Source organism: Alosa sapidissima, chromosome 13 (genome assembly GCF_018492685.1).
Source record: "Alosa sapidissima isolate fAloSap1 chromosome 13, fAloSap1.pri, whole genome shotgun sequence".
NCBI lineage: Eukaryota > Metazoa > Chordata > Actinopteri > Clupeiformes > Clupeidae > Alosa > Alosa sapidissima.
In genome coordinates, this window is record NC_055969.1 from 21,408,668 (window position 1) to 21,425,295 (window position 16,628).

At 44.0% G+C, this 16,628-nt stretch overlaps 1 protein-coding gene and 1 non-coding gene across 2 annotated transcripts; both read left to right on the forward strand.

Moving 5' to 3' along the window:
• Positions 1 to 2,083: 2,083 nt before the first annotated feature.
• Positions 2,084 to 11,059, forward strand: arrdc3b (arrestin domain containing 3b). Its single transcript, XM_042059112.1, has 8 exons — positions 2,084 to 2,597; positions 4,905 to 4,986; positions 5,363 to 5,510; positions 5,953 to 6,055; positions 6,367 to 6,623; positions 7,513 to 7,675; positions 7,957 to 8,096; positions 8,324 to 11,059. The coding sequence occupies exons 1-8, from the start codon at positions 2,318 to 2,320 to the stop codon at positions 8,390 to 8,392; spliced, it is 1,242 nt and encodes a 413-aa protein (XP_041915046.1). The 5' UTR covers positions 2,084 to 2,317; the 3' UTR covers positions 8,393 to 11,059.
• Positions 11,060 to 15,166: 4,107 nt separating this feature from the next.
• Positions 15,167 to 15,286, forward strand: LOC121681075. Its single transcript, XR_006021950.1, has one exon. It is a non-coding gene; the product is annotated as a U5 spliceosomal RNA (small nuclear RNA).
• Positions 15,287 to 16,628: the final 1,342 nt, after the last annotated feature.

Genomic DNA, 16,628 nt, shown 5'->3' on the forward strand with positions numbered 1-16,628 from the left:
TACAACCAAGAAATATACACCCAGAACTAAAGAAATATCCGAACACGAGGAAGACTATAAAAATTACAGCTGCACTGAGAGTTCCTAAGAACACAGTGGCCTCCATAATTCTCAGGGGAGTGGGGCCTTGTTGAGAGATATGACCACAAACCTGGCTGGTCCCTCTGGCTGAGCTCCAGAGATCCCGAGATGGGAGACACAGAAGGACGACCATCATTGCAACATTTTCGTGACCTCCTCTCCTGAGAGGCCAGATGGAGTCCTGTCCTCAGTGGAAAAAAACAAAGTCTGCTTGGGGATTGCAAATAACAAAAAACCCTAAAGGACATGAGAAACAATATTTTCTGGTCTGATGAAAACAAGTTCTAACTATTTGCACTCAATTCTAACCATCATGCTAACATCATTGTGTGTGGAAAGTTGAAGTTGAAATTATATGTAATAAACGAGGCCAGAATTGAATTGAAACTGGCTCTTAAATTCCAATTCAATTCTTGAATTTCTCTTGCATTTCAAAGTAGCAAACAGGAAGCAGAATTGCAATTTGAATTTTGCACAACCCTGTAATAAACACACACAGGCTACAATCACACTTATGCTCATGTTTGTTCAAACTCTCATCTTATCACTTGTGCACATCATTGAAGCAGTGTCTCCCCATCTTAAACAAATAGCAATGCTTTATATCCACACAACTGATTTTGTACAAATGTCTGCTGTTTTTAAAATATTCTTTGCTAATGTCATGTGGGTCAAAATGCACTATACTGGTTCCCTGCTGAATAGTCCTACACCATAAAACAAACTGAACTTATTGCATCGTTTGTGTAATTACATGCAAATGTGTTGAATTAGCTGTCATAACTAGTTATCTGTTTAGCATATACATATGTTATACATATACGTATATATCGCTAAGGTAGGCTTACAGCTCTCTATGAGAGAGCATGTTAGTAACATTCAAAAGGACAACAATGGGAAAACACATGGATGGACTAGTCACTAGTGGTTAGAAAGGCCTTAATTTATGTGATAATACTTTAGGCTACAGGACAATTTTGATCAGCAAAACATGTATACAATGCCACTCACACCATTGCAGGCTCCAACGATTCTATTTTCCAGAGCAACACTAGCACTACAGATTGACATTGTTTTTGAGGAATTTACAACAAACAACAATCCCTGTTGCCCCCCAACAACACAAACAACAACACAGGCATTGTCACCATACACCTCAGTCAGAGCACAGCTGGCTCAGGTAGCCAATGTTCTCAACTCCTAAGGTGTTTGGCAATGTCTTCCAGACGTCTCCATGGTAAGCCAGTGGAATAAATGGGTAATGTTGCAACAATGCATTGGTGGAAATGTTGCAACCACCATTTTAAAAGGTTAATTAGCTTGATAGATTGATGGAAACACAAAGGAATGTTCCCTGGTGATGTAATGGCCCAATAACAGTTCAAGAAGACTTGTTATTTTTGTCATGCGCACACTTGTGGGTGATAAAGGTAGGTCTACTGCCAGGAAACTTCACTCAAAAACATTGCAGACGGCGCAGTGTGCTGTACCATTTTCCACCGGCAGATGGCATGAAGACGTTGCGAGACAGGAAGATAAATAGAATCACATTTTGTTCAACGATAACATAAGGAAGATGTTATAATATAGATTATAGAGGCTATATGTAGGCTACATTTTACAACAGTTCAATGAGTTCACAGTTCTTATTTAGAATATAGTTCATAGGCCTATCTCATTTGATCTGTTGAATGCCTGTATGCTTGGCTGATACATTTCGCTGTCCAGTCCAGAGTTCAAAATATGTGACCCATATTACAGGCTAAACTTTTGGTCTATAGTCTAGCCTAGTGCTGTTTTAATTAAAGTGTTGGGAAAACGTTGGGTGGTTTCCCACCGTCGGCTCAGCTGTGTTCTATATTGCCGACGACGCTCTGCAACTGCAATGCCAACTCCCTTCACCTAATGAAGGCGGAAGGGAGACAAGCGCTTTTGCTTGCGCATGCTCAGATGGGTTGTTTTTTTACCAAACGGGGCTATAAGACGGCAGAGGCACCCTAGTGTAAACCCGTCTGTGAACAGAGACTACTGAGACTAGACGTGTAGATAAAAGCTATCCAGGCTTTTAGGAAAGCCTTGAAAACTAAATGACTTGCCATAGATTATAGCACTGATCCAGCCTGCAGCCTCCCTGCATGGCAAACTTACTTACTGGTCAGTGTTTGAAAGATCACGCTAATGTTGTAGTGAGGTCTGGGTTTTTTTTTTGTAAGATCTGAATTAATTTCTTACCACCATGGTGCTCGGAAAGGTGAAGAGCTTCTTTGTGAGCTATGACTGTCTTAATGACAGCAATGTCCCCGTTTTCGCCAGTGGGGACTCGGTGTCAGGGAGAGTTATCATCGAGGTCACCGGAGAAATTCGGGTGAAATCCTTGAACATCCACGCCAAAGGACTGGCTAAAGTTCGATGGACTGAATCTCGCAATGCTGGATCCAACACTGCCTATACGCAAAATTACACCGAAGAAGTGGAGTATTTAAACCACAGAGACATCCTAATTGGACATGATCGAGGTAAGAATCATTTGAAATTTGTACTTATGTAGCCCAAGTTAGTGCACGTACTGGGCTGTCAGTCAAAGATGCTTCATTCGCTCTGCTTCTGTAGCAGCCTACCATGATGTTGTTGACTGACCTGGAAAGATGGTTATTTATTGTCCACGTTTAGGTTAGTTATTTAACGTCTTATCACGACACTGTAGACAGTAGAACTTATAATTGTAATTCATTAGAAGCAAATTTTGCATTGTATTCTACTGCAAAAGTAGCCTCCACTTCATAAACCACTGCAGAATATCAGAGACCATCAGCAGGGATGCTTGTAACATATAGGCTATGTTAATGAATGGGACTCGGATGAAAAACAACGGGGGGAAAACTGAAATACATGTAGGACTAACATCCTATCAAAACCCACTGAAGAGCTTCGAATTTGATCGAATACGATGAAGAATCGTATGCGGGACCACACCACTGCCCCACCAACATCTCGTCATCATTTGAGATAAAGTCGGTAAAATAAACGTTGTTAGACATAAAAGTTACAATCAGCCAAACGTAGGGTGGTGTTTTAGCACTAAACCTTAAATTATCGGCACAAAAGACACTTTGTAACATGTCGAGAATGTCATTTTTAGATGGTTCCAGTAAGTTTGCACCTTTTGTTAGAAGCGGTTCAAACCTGTTCAGAAACTGGATGGTGGAGAGGGATGGGGGGGCAGTGGGGGAAGCAGACTCTGCACGCTGATTGGCTGAAGTACTCGTGTGTCTTGGATGACCTCATGTCTTTGCAGAAAGTGACAGAGGACTCGGCAACTTTGTTGGCGTATTCATTCCATTGCCTTTGATAGCTTGTTATTGAACATAACAATTAACTAATGCATTGTCATTTCATGTAGCCTGTCAAAATTTATTTGTGTTATGTAAACCACGCAATACAGTTTAATGTTTTCTGCAGCAGCTTAGGTTAGCCTATAACCTAAGAAAACGTCAATATGACTGGATGTTCCAATTTGAATAGGTTTATGTTCAGCATGATGTTCGTGTTGGTCTGGGTTGTGTTTTGTATTGTTTTTTGTTAACACCTCTGTATGCAGTTCTTCACCTAACGTTTTTTGTTTGTTCTGGAAACTATTTGTATAAAGACCTGTAAAGGACAATAGGCATGCAAAGGTTCTGAATTTTATATGTCGACATTCGCTTGTGATCAGGAATGATGCTTTCTTTGTAAATTAATGTAAATGTTGGTCTGGTTGGAAGACAGAATCTATGTAGTTGTTGCGGTTGAAGATTAATAAAACAGATTTGATTGGAAACTCAACTTTTTTGTCCTCGTTTTTGATTGATGTGTCCCGTTATTTCTTCTTGCTATTATGGGTTCTGCATGACTTTTAGAAGGGGTTCTCTCATAGCGTTTGGGTCAAATGAATGTGGCTGGCTGAGCTAAGCGGCCGAAACCCATGCAGCAGTACACATGTACCTACAGAGGGGGCTGTACCCAGACAGAGAACATGTTGGGCTGCGCCAACTGAAAGCCGCCTCGTAATGTATGCATGAGGAAATCCGGCTGAGCGAAGCTGCTTGCGCCGGTTTAGTCCGGTCCTCTCTGGCTGGAAGCTGCCTGACTGACAGCCGGGTGGTTGTTTACGGCACTTCTGCTGCCGCTGAGACCATATGGGATTGCTGAGGTGGCAGGAAAAAGACCTAAATAAGGAACAGCCCGAAATAAATTCGAACAATAGAATATGTGTTATACAATTCTCGAAGAAGAGTGTGTTTTAAACTGAAGAAATAAAAGGGGTTTTAGTTTTCAAGGGCTTTGCTTCCTTTGTTCACCACCATGTGACACAAATCTAGTTATTTGATGGCAATACTTACCAAATCCAGTCTAAGCACACACACACACATTTCAATTCACACAAACCAGAAATGTTATTTCATACTGATATTCTTCCAGTGTTTTTGAAAGAAAATATAGTTGATATTCAATGTCACTCCCTTTTGTTAAGATGACTTGTTTTGATTGTATTCTGTTGGGGATGTATTTTATCTTTCTTTTGGATAATAAAATATATTTTCAACTAGGGATGAATATTTGTCAGTTTCTTTGGTTCTCTTTTTAAATATTTCATTGTGACATTGTTTGAAAACAAATTGTGTATTAAGGGAACAAAGTGGAGCTCTCTCTTTTCTTTCTCACTATCTATCTATCTATCTATCTATCTATCTGTCTGTGTATCTGTGTTTTTAGGAGGCTTGAGGTAAAGATTGTTCCAGGTATGGTATGCATGTATTTGGAATTTTCTTTTCCTTTTCTTCCAGATGATGAGAACCCTGAAGAAGGACTGACAACCCTTCACACCGGAAGACACGAGTACCCGTTCAGCTTCGAACTCCCTCAAACGTGAGTGTGTCTCTCTCTCTCTCTCTCTCTCTCTCTCTCTCTCTCTCTCTCTCTCTCTCTCTCTCTCTCTCTCTCTCTCTCTCTCTCTCTCTCTCTCTCTCTCTCCACGTGGTTTTTGTGCTGTTTCTCAGTGAAACATCTTGACTGAAGCTTTTGTTAACCGTGCCACTTTGTACTTCACTTTGGCAACCCATTCATACATGTTTTATCGGGCTCAGAAATGTCCCAATGTAAACATAATTGTAGCCTGTAACAATGTGTTACAGTTATCCATAAACTCAAACGAGCATATTTCAGTGATATCCTTTTATTATAGCTGTTTTTCTCTTTCTCTCTCTCTCTCTCACTCTCTCTCTGTCCTTTCTCGCTCTCTCAGGGCCCTGGCCACCTCTTTCGAGGGGAAGCACGGTAGCGTGCGCTACTGGGTGAAGGCAGAGCTGCACAGGCCGTGGCTGTTGCCCATGAAAGTGAAGAAGGAGTTTACTGTCTTCGAGCACATCGACATCAACACTCCGCTCCTGCTGGTGAGACCTCATTCACACCTCATGCCTTACAGGGGACACCGGGGAGAAAGGGAGGGGGCAAAAACCACTACTGGATGTTTGTAAAATGGCCTCCCATTGGAACATGGCCACTAAATGGTGTTGATTTTGTTTGATCGTTTAAATTAAACATTTTATACAGTTTTAAATTTGACATGTTATACAGTTTTTTTTCCACATACCAGTATGCAAATTTAAACTAAGTACATTTCGATGTTGATGCTTGTGTTGGTTTGACTTATACATTACAGAGGGCTTGTTAAAACATGTTATTTTTGTCTTGATTCTCATACAAAACAATGGCAATATGAGACCACCCCTAAATTCAAGATATTTCACAGTTCTTTCTTTGCATCCTGTGCTTTAATCTCATAGTTCTGTGTTTTTCATCTCATGGTTAAATCGGTTGTTTCCCCTTCCCTAGTCTCCCCAGGCAGGCACCAAGGACAAGACTCTGTGCTGCTGGTTCTGCACCTCTGGTCCCATCTCCCTAAGTGCCAAAATCGAGAGGAGAGGCTACACTCCTGGTCAGTTTCACTCATCAGTGCTTCTTTAGTTTCTCACAACACCATCATATGCATTAACATTCCATTCCATCAATGCATCTTTAGTCTCTCACAACACACACAACACGCACAAGGCAATAATATAGGCATATATTATGACTATACACTGAAACACTAAATGCACAGTGACCGATTGTGCTTTGCATAGAGTGTGTACATATTTATATTTAGTGTTCATGTTCTCTAGTTTGTTTTAGTTGTAACGCAAAACAGTTGAATTGTATTTGGAAAGGAGGTGAGTGTCTGATGTGTCTTCCTTTGGTCATTTTTAGGCGAGTCGATCCAGATCTTCGCCGAGATCGAGAACTGCTCGTCTCGCGTGGTCGTGCCAAAGGCAGCCATCTACCAAACCCAGACCTTCTATGCCAAAGGGAAAGTGAAGGAGATCAAGCAGCTGATCGCCAACCTGCGGGGAGAGCCTCTGCCCAGTGGGAAGACCGACACCTGGAACGGCAAGATGCTCAAGATTCCGCCAGTCTCACCCTCCATCCTGGACTGCAGCATCATCCGGGTGGAGTACTCGCTCATGGTGAGCCACCTGTTCTACAACGTGTGTGTGTGTGTGTGTGTGTGATACCTTGGGGGGTGGGGGAGAGGGGTGGGCGTAAAAGTAAAAATACTTGGTTAGAATTCTCACTCAGGGCAAACCTGTTCTAGAACACCCGTGTGTGTGTGTGTGTGGAGGTCAGAGAGGGTTTTACTGGTGCAACACCCCCGTGTGTGTGGATGGGGAGGGGGTGAAATATCTGGGTGGAATTCTTGTTCATGGTAGCCCCCTTTTCTAAAACGCCCGTTGTTGGTGGGTAGGGGGGTGTTGGTCATAGAGGACGTTACATGGTGCCACCTTCCTGTAAACAGGCTATTTATAAACTGGGCTGAACTGGAATGGAAATTGCGCAGTGGCACTCTCTCTCGCCCCGTTGGCCCGTTCCTCCGTGCTGCGCCGCTCCGTGCTGGGCTGCTAAGAGGATCAGGCATTAAATATAGGTTACTGTGTCCTGTTTACCCAACCGGCCTTCCTTCCTCCCCTGTTGCAAGCCCCGTCTCACGCGTCTCGGTGTGGCAATCCCTTGCCTTTAGCATGATGTGGCATCAGTTAGCCATCTCGGGCCAAGATTTATGACTCAATGGAAAATTACTGACCAATGAACACCAGTACTGACTCGGGGGAAACACAGGCTTAGCACAGAGTGGAGCTTCTTATCCAAAACCTTTTTTCTGTAAACTGGTCAGCTTTTTTTGTTTTCATTGTTGCTGTAGAGTTGCCCATCACAGTAGCCCAAAATGTCACCCAATTTACTGTTGGCGTAATTCAATGTAATCACAAGCGTTAGCATCAGTGTGTTGGCACACAGTTTCTGCGGAGAATCCAACCTCCTAACGGTGTGTGTGTGTGTCTGTTTGTGTGTTGTGCACAGGTGTACGTGGACATCCCAAGAGCCATCAACCTGTCGCTGAGCCTCCCACTGGTCATCGGGACCATCCCCCTGCACCCGTTTGGCAGCAGGACATCCTCCGTCAGCAGTCAGTGCAGCATGGCCATGAGCTGGCTGGGCATGGCACTGCCTGAGAGACCAGAAGGTACGCTCCTGTGCCAGTATACACACACACACACACACACACACACACACACACTATGCCACACATACACTACGCCACAAGTGCACAAACACACGCTGCGCAGCATACACTTCCACAATCACACGCACATCATCGAGCAAGATACGCTCAGGTGACATAACCTGTGGTGGAACATACTGTAACATAAATGACCCCCTTATCTTTAAGACCCAGAGTGTTATCTAACGTAACCTAATCTAATCTAATCTAACTCATTGTTATCTAATCTCTCCAACCCCCAGCTCCCCCCAGCTACTCGGAGTGTATCAGCCAAGAGCAGAGACCTAGCCTGGACCTCACGGCGGCACGCGATGAACTGGAGGGTCCGCTGTTCGCCTACATCCAGGAGTTCCGCTTTCAGCCACCACCACTGTACTCCGAGGTAAGAGGAGACTCACCGATGGGAGGGACCATAGAGTGGTCAGCAGAAAAAAATATCTGAAGGAGGCCTTGTCATATCTTAATAAAATAAATACATATTTAATCTTGATCAGTGATTGTGGTTAGATCATTGAGATGTGAGCTTCATTGATGTAGAGTAAGTGATGATGAGTCCTGAAGAGAACTTGTGTTTAATGTTTTTTTTTTTTTTTTTCTTTCTTTTGCCAGATTGACCCCAATCCAGAGCCCGGCTGCTGGACCGAGGAGAGGCGTCCGGACTTGTGTCCGTCTCGCTGAAGCGTCCCCTGCTGCCTGTCCAGAGCTGTCAGGCTGTTTTTCTCCTCGAGACTACGACGCCTCCTCTATCTCCACACCCCAGCCCAGCGCGGGCCCAGGGGCTCAGAGACCCTGCAGGAGACCAGAGCTTCCCCTACAGAGGCAGCCCAGGAGTCTCCACCCAACCCGAACAAGCCTGCTCGCCCAGCCGAACCCGAACCCGGGCCGGAACCACAACCCGGTCCTTGGCCCGCTCGCAACCGGCTGGCACACGATTAGGCACCTGCTTGCCCATGGAGGGGACTACCCACTGATGGTTTAAACTGTGGCACACGCTGAACGACATATTATTACTATTACTTTACTATTATTTTTTTGTTGTTGCCTGAGCAAAAACTGAAAGAGAAATTGTGCCCTTGTCTCCTCCCTCCCTTCTATGCCCCCTTGTGATCCGCTCCGGATCACCATGGACACCACCAGGCCTGCGTTACGATGCGTTGCGCAGGGCAACAGGGTTGGAGACACTCCTCCTGCCTCTGAAAAACGATTTTGCACATCTTGAGTTTTTCTCTTTTTGTTGTCAACGTTGTTGTTGTTATTGTTGTTTAGCAGCAGGGTTTGTGTGGTTCACTCCTAAAGCGCCACTGTTAGTGCATCCAGTGCCCATACGCTCTAGAACAAGACTTGCGGGCTTTAGGCCGTAGAGCCCAAGTAGAAGTCGATCGGGTTGCGCAAACCGAACGAAAGACAATACAGAGAACAAAAGAAGAGAAAAGACGCTCCAGAGGAGCGCAAAAGAAGAGAAGAGGCTATCTCTTTTTTTTTTTTTTTTTTTTTTAAATCGACCAGCTGTCTGACTGACTAGATAAGTAGTAGCCTCTTCGACAGTGTTTTTCTTTTTCTTTTTTATTTCTAGAAGCTTCCCAGCTGGTCGTGGTTGTGTGTGTGTGTGTGAAGTGCAGGATGTGTTTGCAGAGCTGAACTGTATGGTCAGGGATCAGAGGGAGGGGGTGAAAAGAGAAGGACTCCTTCCTCCTCCTCCTCCTCCTCCTCCTCCTTCTCCTCTTCCTCCTCCTCCTCCTCCTCTTGAGGGGTGTGGGATGAGACACAATCGCGCCCTGTGCCTTTGAGCTGTCCTCGCACACCACGTTGCCTTTCCACAGAGCTCACACACACACACGTGCGCATCACTGTCCCATCAATCTCTCTGTCTCTCTCTCTCTCTCTCTCTCTCTCTCTCTCTCTCTCTCTCTCTCTCTTTCTCTCAGGTGTTCTGCTCACTTGCCAAACTTTTAAGACGAGAGGTGACACACGCTCACCCTTTCCCTCTTGCTCGCTCTCTCGCTCTCTCCCTCTCTCTCTCTCTCTCTCTGTCTCTCTCTGTCTCGATCTTAACTGCGCTGTCAGTCAACACAAAAGGCAGGATACCGAGAGAAGTGTCAGGAAAACCCTGCACAAAGATGATGCGAGAGAAAAAAAAAAACAAAAACGAATGACATTCCTCTTTTAGTCCTAATTCTTTCTCGTTACTCGACGAAATGACTCCTACAGATAGTCATGGATGACGTCGAGTCTACGGTGACCCGGACATGAGTTGAACTAGACTGTACCATTAAAGCACAGTTGAATTAAAGCGAAGCGCAGAGCGCGCTCCTCGATGAGTTCTACATTAGTTTTTCACACTCATTCGATGACGCGCAAGACAAGTTGGAGTTTGGCTTTTTCAGCCTTAACTGTAATAAGCACTTTTATTTTGTTATTGTAAGCGTGAGTGTGTGCGAAATTAATCACACCATATGAAAGCATTGCAACTACGCGGGCATGATTTAGTAAAACAAATTAGGTAGACTTTTGTCTTTTTTGTTTATTCATGAAAGTTTACAAGTTGTTTTGTGTTTTTTTTTTTTTTTTTTTTTTTTTCTTTTTTTATGGTGACCATGTCTATGTGCTTTTTTGATGAACGAAATGTTACTCAAGACAGTGCAGCTCTCTGTTGAGACGATTGGAAGACAAACACATGCCTGCGTGGCCTTGGCACAAATCCTTTTCCTCGATTCAAGCTCTTTGTTGTTAAAGACTACGTGCTTATCAGCCAGGTTTTGTTCTCTGGGTTTTCTCATCATTGCAACTCTCAGTCAAAAAAGGGAATAATTATCGTCTCGACAGCATTTATTTTGTGGCTGAAGCAGCGTCCTTTTGCGTTTCTCCTCCCGTTGTCTGCACGCATGCATGGGTTGCCGACTTGCTCACAGGCAGTTTTGTTGTGACAGATGCTTCATTAGCCGCGTGGCTTAGCTCTTTAAGTTACTATGTGGACTTGCACGCCCCTTGAAAGGTCGAGCACGAAAAGCGTGAATGCACTTCTGAATGATATAGCTCCATACATAGATATATATATACACATATCTATGGCTCCATACCTGACGATGACACAAGATTTTGTTTATATTACCTCCCGAGTGTGAATTAAGCTTATTCTAAGTTTTAGAAACAAAAAAAGTGCAATATTATTTTAGTATATATATATTTCCACTATTTGTACAGTTTCATATCTTTTTTTTGTTTTGTTTGTTTTCTGCTTAATATTATTATCATATTTTGTCTGTATTATGCCAGTTGATGAATGTTTTATGTTACAATTTTGTTCTTGATCTTCCTTGTTTTCAAATAAATAAGCCATTTTTGAAACTCTTGTTGTGTCATTATGTTGTAGGGATGTGGTAGAAATGTGGTACTTTCTCTGTGATGAACCAGTCTGTATCTAAGGTGATCACCCCCCCCCCCCCCCCCCCAGTCAAGCCTTATACTCAATTACTCAATTGATTAGTGAGAATAGGTAGGGGGTTGGGCCACACATTTTTATTAGTGTTAACAGGATCATACACATTAACTTAATCCACGTCCTCTTAATAAAATCCCATCGTCAACAACATTAAAAAGCCTCATACGGCTCACTGAATCTTCATACACTCCAGTGAAGTTACTGAATCTTTAGATATTTCTGTGAAGTTACTGAATATTTATACACTCCAGTGAAGTTACTGAATCTCTAGATATTCCAGTGAAGTTACAGAATCTTTCAATACTTCAGATACTCCACTGAAGTTACAGAATCTTTCGATACTCCAGTGACACACATACACACACACACACATATCAGCAGCAGCAGCACACAACAGCTGTCCACAGGCTCAGTTTCAACTCCTCTGTGGTGTGCTTGGAGACTCCTCCCAGGTGTGTGAAGGGACCCACTTTCACAACCAAAGCATGTGGCATCCTAAACACGCCACAACCAAAGCATTTGGCAACCGTCAGACCCTCCCTTCCTGTAGACACCACACGATTTATGATTGTGTTATTATTTACATACAGTTTGTTAATTGCATTAGCACAGGAATGAGGGCACCACATTTTTGTTTTTCTTAACCAGACACAAACAGCTTTAACTTATGTAACTCCCAATCCAAACCAATTTTTTCCATTTGCTATTTGTATCATTCAGCTTTCTGTAGAGCTTCATTCTTTGGACTAAGGCACCTCTTTTGTAGTTTTTTAGATTAAAATATCAACCTCTTTCTGTTTCCAATTTTTGTTTGGTACATTTTAATAGCTTTGATACTTATTTATTAACCTTCCAATAGCTTACAAAGTTCACAGTTATTTTTTAACTGTGAGAGCTTGCTGCGCACTTCCTCAGCGTACTTTCAGCCTGCCATCTGTTTGTGAACGAACCCGCATGGCAACGCACTCTCAACACGTCACACGCCCAACTCCACTTCCTCTGGATGTTCGCACTGCGATGGCTGTGTCAAAACAAACAGCATGCCTATTTGTCTCGTCTCATCTCGTCTCGTCTCGTCTTTTCCACTCCAGCAGGTGTGCTGAGCTCCTGCCGAGCTCCTGGCCTGAGCATGTGAGGACATAGCACGCGTCCACTACTCTAAATTGAGCCGCTGCATCCATACGGCACCCAAGTCCACTCCACAGCACTATTGTTAAGCAGAAGAGCCTGATCTTCGCTCACTGCCTTGCACAACTGACAGACTGAGAAAGTCATTTGTCCCCAGGGCCATTGAACTGTTCAATGCCTCACTTAAGGGAAGAGGAGAGATAGACTTCTCTGCATAGTCTGTCTGCCTCTTCACCCCCTCCATGTTTGGTACTGTCTGTCCACTAGCCACTTGTACCTCTGTCTTTATGCCTCACTGCGTGCTATATTAGCACATTAGCACATATGTATAACCCCCCCTCCATGCCACAGCCGAACTGTGGCCACACTTATACATTTTCTTAAATAGTTAAATATATAGATATATAGACTTTACTTTACTTTATTTCTGCATTGTTGCACTGTTGACTTATTCATTTGCACTATCACCATGACCACTATCACCATTGCACTACCACCATGACACTCATTCACACAGAGCACCTTAGAGCACCTTACCATACCTTACTATGCACAGAGAATCACAGGCTCAGTCCCTGCCTCAGGCTTGCAGTCACTGCAAGCGCCTCTGATTTATTAATCACCACTATGTGGATACTGTTTTTAGAATTGATTTAGATTAAGTGTTAGTATAATTTGTATTTTTGTAATTTGTATTTTAGTATATTTTTATATATTGTATTAAGTGTTAGTATAATTTGTATTTTAGTATATTTAGCATATTCTTTATCTTCTACCGTCCTCTGTCCTTACTGCTTAGTTGTGTTTTTATATTATATACTTTAATTACTCTTTCTGCTGTTAAAGAATGTGTTTGTGTTGTATGTATGCTGCTGCTGAGACCTTGAATTTCCCCTGGGGATCAATAAAGTATCTATCTATCTATCTATCTATCTATCTATCTATCTATCTACCAACAACACACACACACACACACACACACACACACACACACACGCTAAATCAAGCTGCCGCGTCTTGCACCCTTGCCACTGTATCAACAACACACATACACAAACACACACACACACACACACACAGACACAGACACACACTAAATTGAGCCCCCGCGTCCTGCACCCTGGCCACAGCACTGGCCGAAAAATAAGGAAGTGGTGACAGAGGGATCAGCACTCAAAGCCAACCAGGGCCCCAGACATGCAGGCCCCGCATTCTATGGGAAACTGGGACACATTGCGTGGGCCAGTAAAGGCCGAAGTCAAGCAGCCTCGATCCGCCACATGTCCAGCCAGCCAGTGAGGTGCATCATGGGAGATACTGCTCTTATGTGTGGGTAAAATGTGTCCTAAATAATGTAATAATAATATATACATTGTCTGTATATTATCAATACTGTATACTGTGTATTGTTTGTAAGTTATACTAAACAATGTCTAAATGTATTCCATATGTTGTCTATGCTGCTAGAGTGACACCAACCCCTAGACCCAAACTCCACGTGTGTACTAATTCACTTTTAATTCGTTTTTTAAATAGTTTAATCTAATCAATTCATCTGAGTGTGATTCTGATTCTCTGCAGGAGGAACACACACTGGGCCACAAATTCCTTGTGTGAACTAACTCACTTAGCCAAATGACCCGGATTCAGATTCTACCTCTGACATGGGCTAGTGTCTGGACACAACGTACGATGATACTGCTTGAAAGAGACCGCTTGAAAAGAGCTACACGACCACATGCCACATTCCTCTGCTGCCGCGGGTCAGATGGAGAACGGGGTTCACTGACCACATCTGCCATTGGAGAACATCTTGCTATTCTGACAAGATTCTGGAACTTTTTAAATGTGGACAGAATTCTAGAAGTTTCAGAATGGAGACAGATTTCTAGAACTCTAGAAATGGAGAATGCTGGGAAGCAGCTGTTTAATCACTAAAGGGCAGTGACAGGCTGCTTCAGGGCTGGGCGCTCCCCTGTTCCCCTCGAAGGAAATGGCTTTTCCGCTCAACTCTTCACACATCCCTGCAAAGCAGCAGACCCTTGCTCCCCTCACCGGTCAGCCAGATGGCGAGACGGGACAAGGACGGCCTTGTGTCTGTGCGTGCAGACTGGACTCCGAGGCCTTCTGCTGCAGACAGAACAGACACACAGACACACACACACACACACACACACACACACACACACACACACACACACACACACACACACACACACACAGACACACGCACACACACACATAGACACACACACACACACACACACACACACACACACACACACACACACACACACACACACACGCACACACACACACACACACACCAACAGACACAGACACACACATGGACTCCGAGACCTTTTGCTGCAGCCAGAACAGAGACGCTATCTCATGCCTTACGGGAATACTTTTAAACCCCATAGACAAACACACATGCACACACACACACACACACACACACACACACACACACACACACACACACGGACACGGACATATGGACATGGACACGGACACACACAGATAAAAACTATATAAACACACACACAAACAGACAGACACCCATGGGCAAAATAGGTCACTATTGCAGGGAGATTTCAAGCCCCAGAAGCCCTCTCCTGATGGGGATGGGGGGTGGGGGTCTTGATGGGAGTGTGACCTGACACGACCTGATTCCTTTTTTTAGGGGGGAAATCCGGGGCTGCTTAAAAGCTGTTGCAGTCGCTCATCTGATATCTTAGACTCATCAGTAGGCTCATACGCATCTCATATCCTGCATGTACAGTACAAAGTTATGCAAACAGAACCCTTTTTAAGACCACAGATATCAGCCCAGCCTCACAATACAGACACCCCCCCCCCTTCCCACACACACACACACATCGCTCGGGTTTCTCTTCATCTCGTACAAATCTTTCACCTTTTACTAAAGATTTCTGTGGAGGGGTATTTTGGTGGCAGCTGTGCCCTACTGGTTAGTGCCTTGGACTTGTAACCGGAGGGTTGTCAGTTCGAACCCCGACCAGTAGGAACGGCTGAAGTGCCCTTGAGCAAGGCACCTAACCCCTCACTGTTCCCCGAGCGCCGCTGTTGTAGCAGGTAGCTCACTGTGCAGGGATTAGTGTGTGCTTCACCTCATTGTGTGTTCACTGTGTGCTGAGTGTGTTTCACTAATTCACGGATTGGGATAAATGCAGTGACCAAATTTCCCTCATGGGATCAAAAGAGTATATACTTATACTTATACACACATGCACACACATAAACACATACACACACACACACACACACACACACACACACACACATGAACACATACACACACATAAACACGTAAAAAAGCAACTTCTGCCCCTTTCGTTCGAAAATTCTAAAACAAAGATGTTTTTTAATACTTCAAAGTAACATTTTATAAATGAAACATACATTTTTCAGTAGCCATAGGTGTGTAGATTTGAACAAAATCTACTTTGGTTCTTACCGGGGCTTTTACTGCCTGATATATCCGATTTTGTTCACCACGCTCGGAGTTTAGTGCTGGGCTGGTGGGTGCCTATTCCCAACCTTTCTCACAGCACATCAATGGTTAGCTTGGATCTCCAAGCAGATTTGTACACGCTGCCTTACAACACTGCTTACAGCTCTTCGAATCACGGTAAAATGTCATTTTTGGTACATAGCTAATCTAGATACACTTAAGGGGTGGGTGATTGCGTTTCTTTAGGAATCCGCCGTTTTGGTTTGTATAGAAATGAATATTAAGAGACACATACACGGAAATAGGGCATGGGCGGAAATAGGTGACGTTCCGATAATTCCTAATTCCTGCAGTACTCCCCCGCCTGCCCAGCACTGCCCTTCCCTTCCTGCTGCGCTGTGCGTCTGGGCTCGACCTAATCTCTCACGCCACACACATAGACACACACACACACATACACATACACATAGACACATACACACATAGACACACACTAACTCTCACACACACACACACACACACACACATATATATATAGACACACACACGCATACACACACCTCCAGTGCGTTGGTCAGCTGTTCACCAGTGCTGGCCCATCCCTCCACCGCCCTCTCACGACCCAACTGGACCCCCCGCACGTGGCCCTCCTTCAGAGATACGATAGACATCTCTAAATATCACGTCTGCGGTGACCTCTTTCTCTCTCTCTCTCTCTCTCTCTCTCTCTCTCTCTCTCTCTCTCTCTCACACACACACACAGAAATACACACACACACACACACACACACACACACACACACACACACACTCTACACTTGAACTTTTTACTGCTGATCCCAGCACTTTCCATGGCATTGAAAACT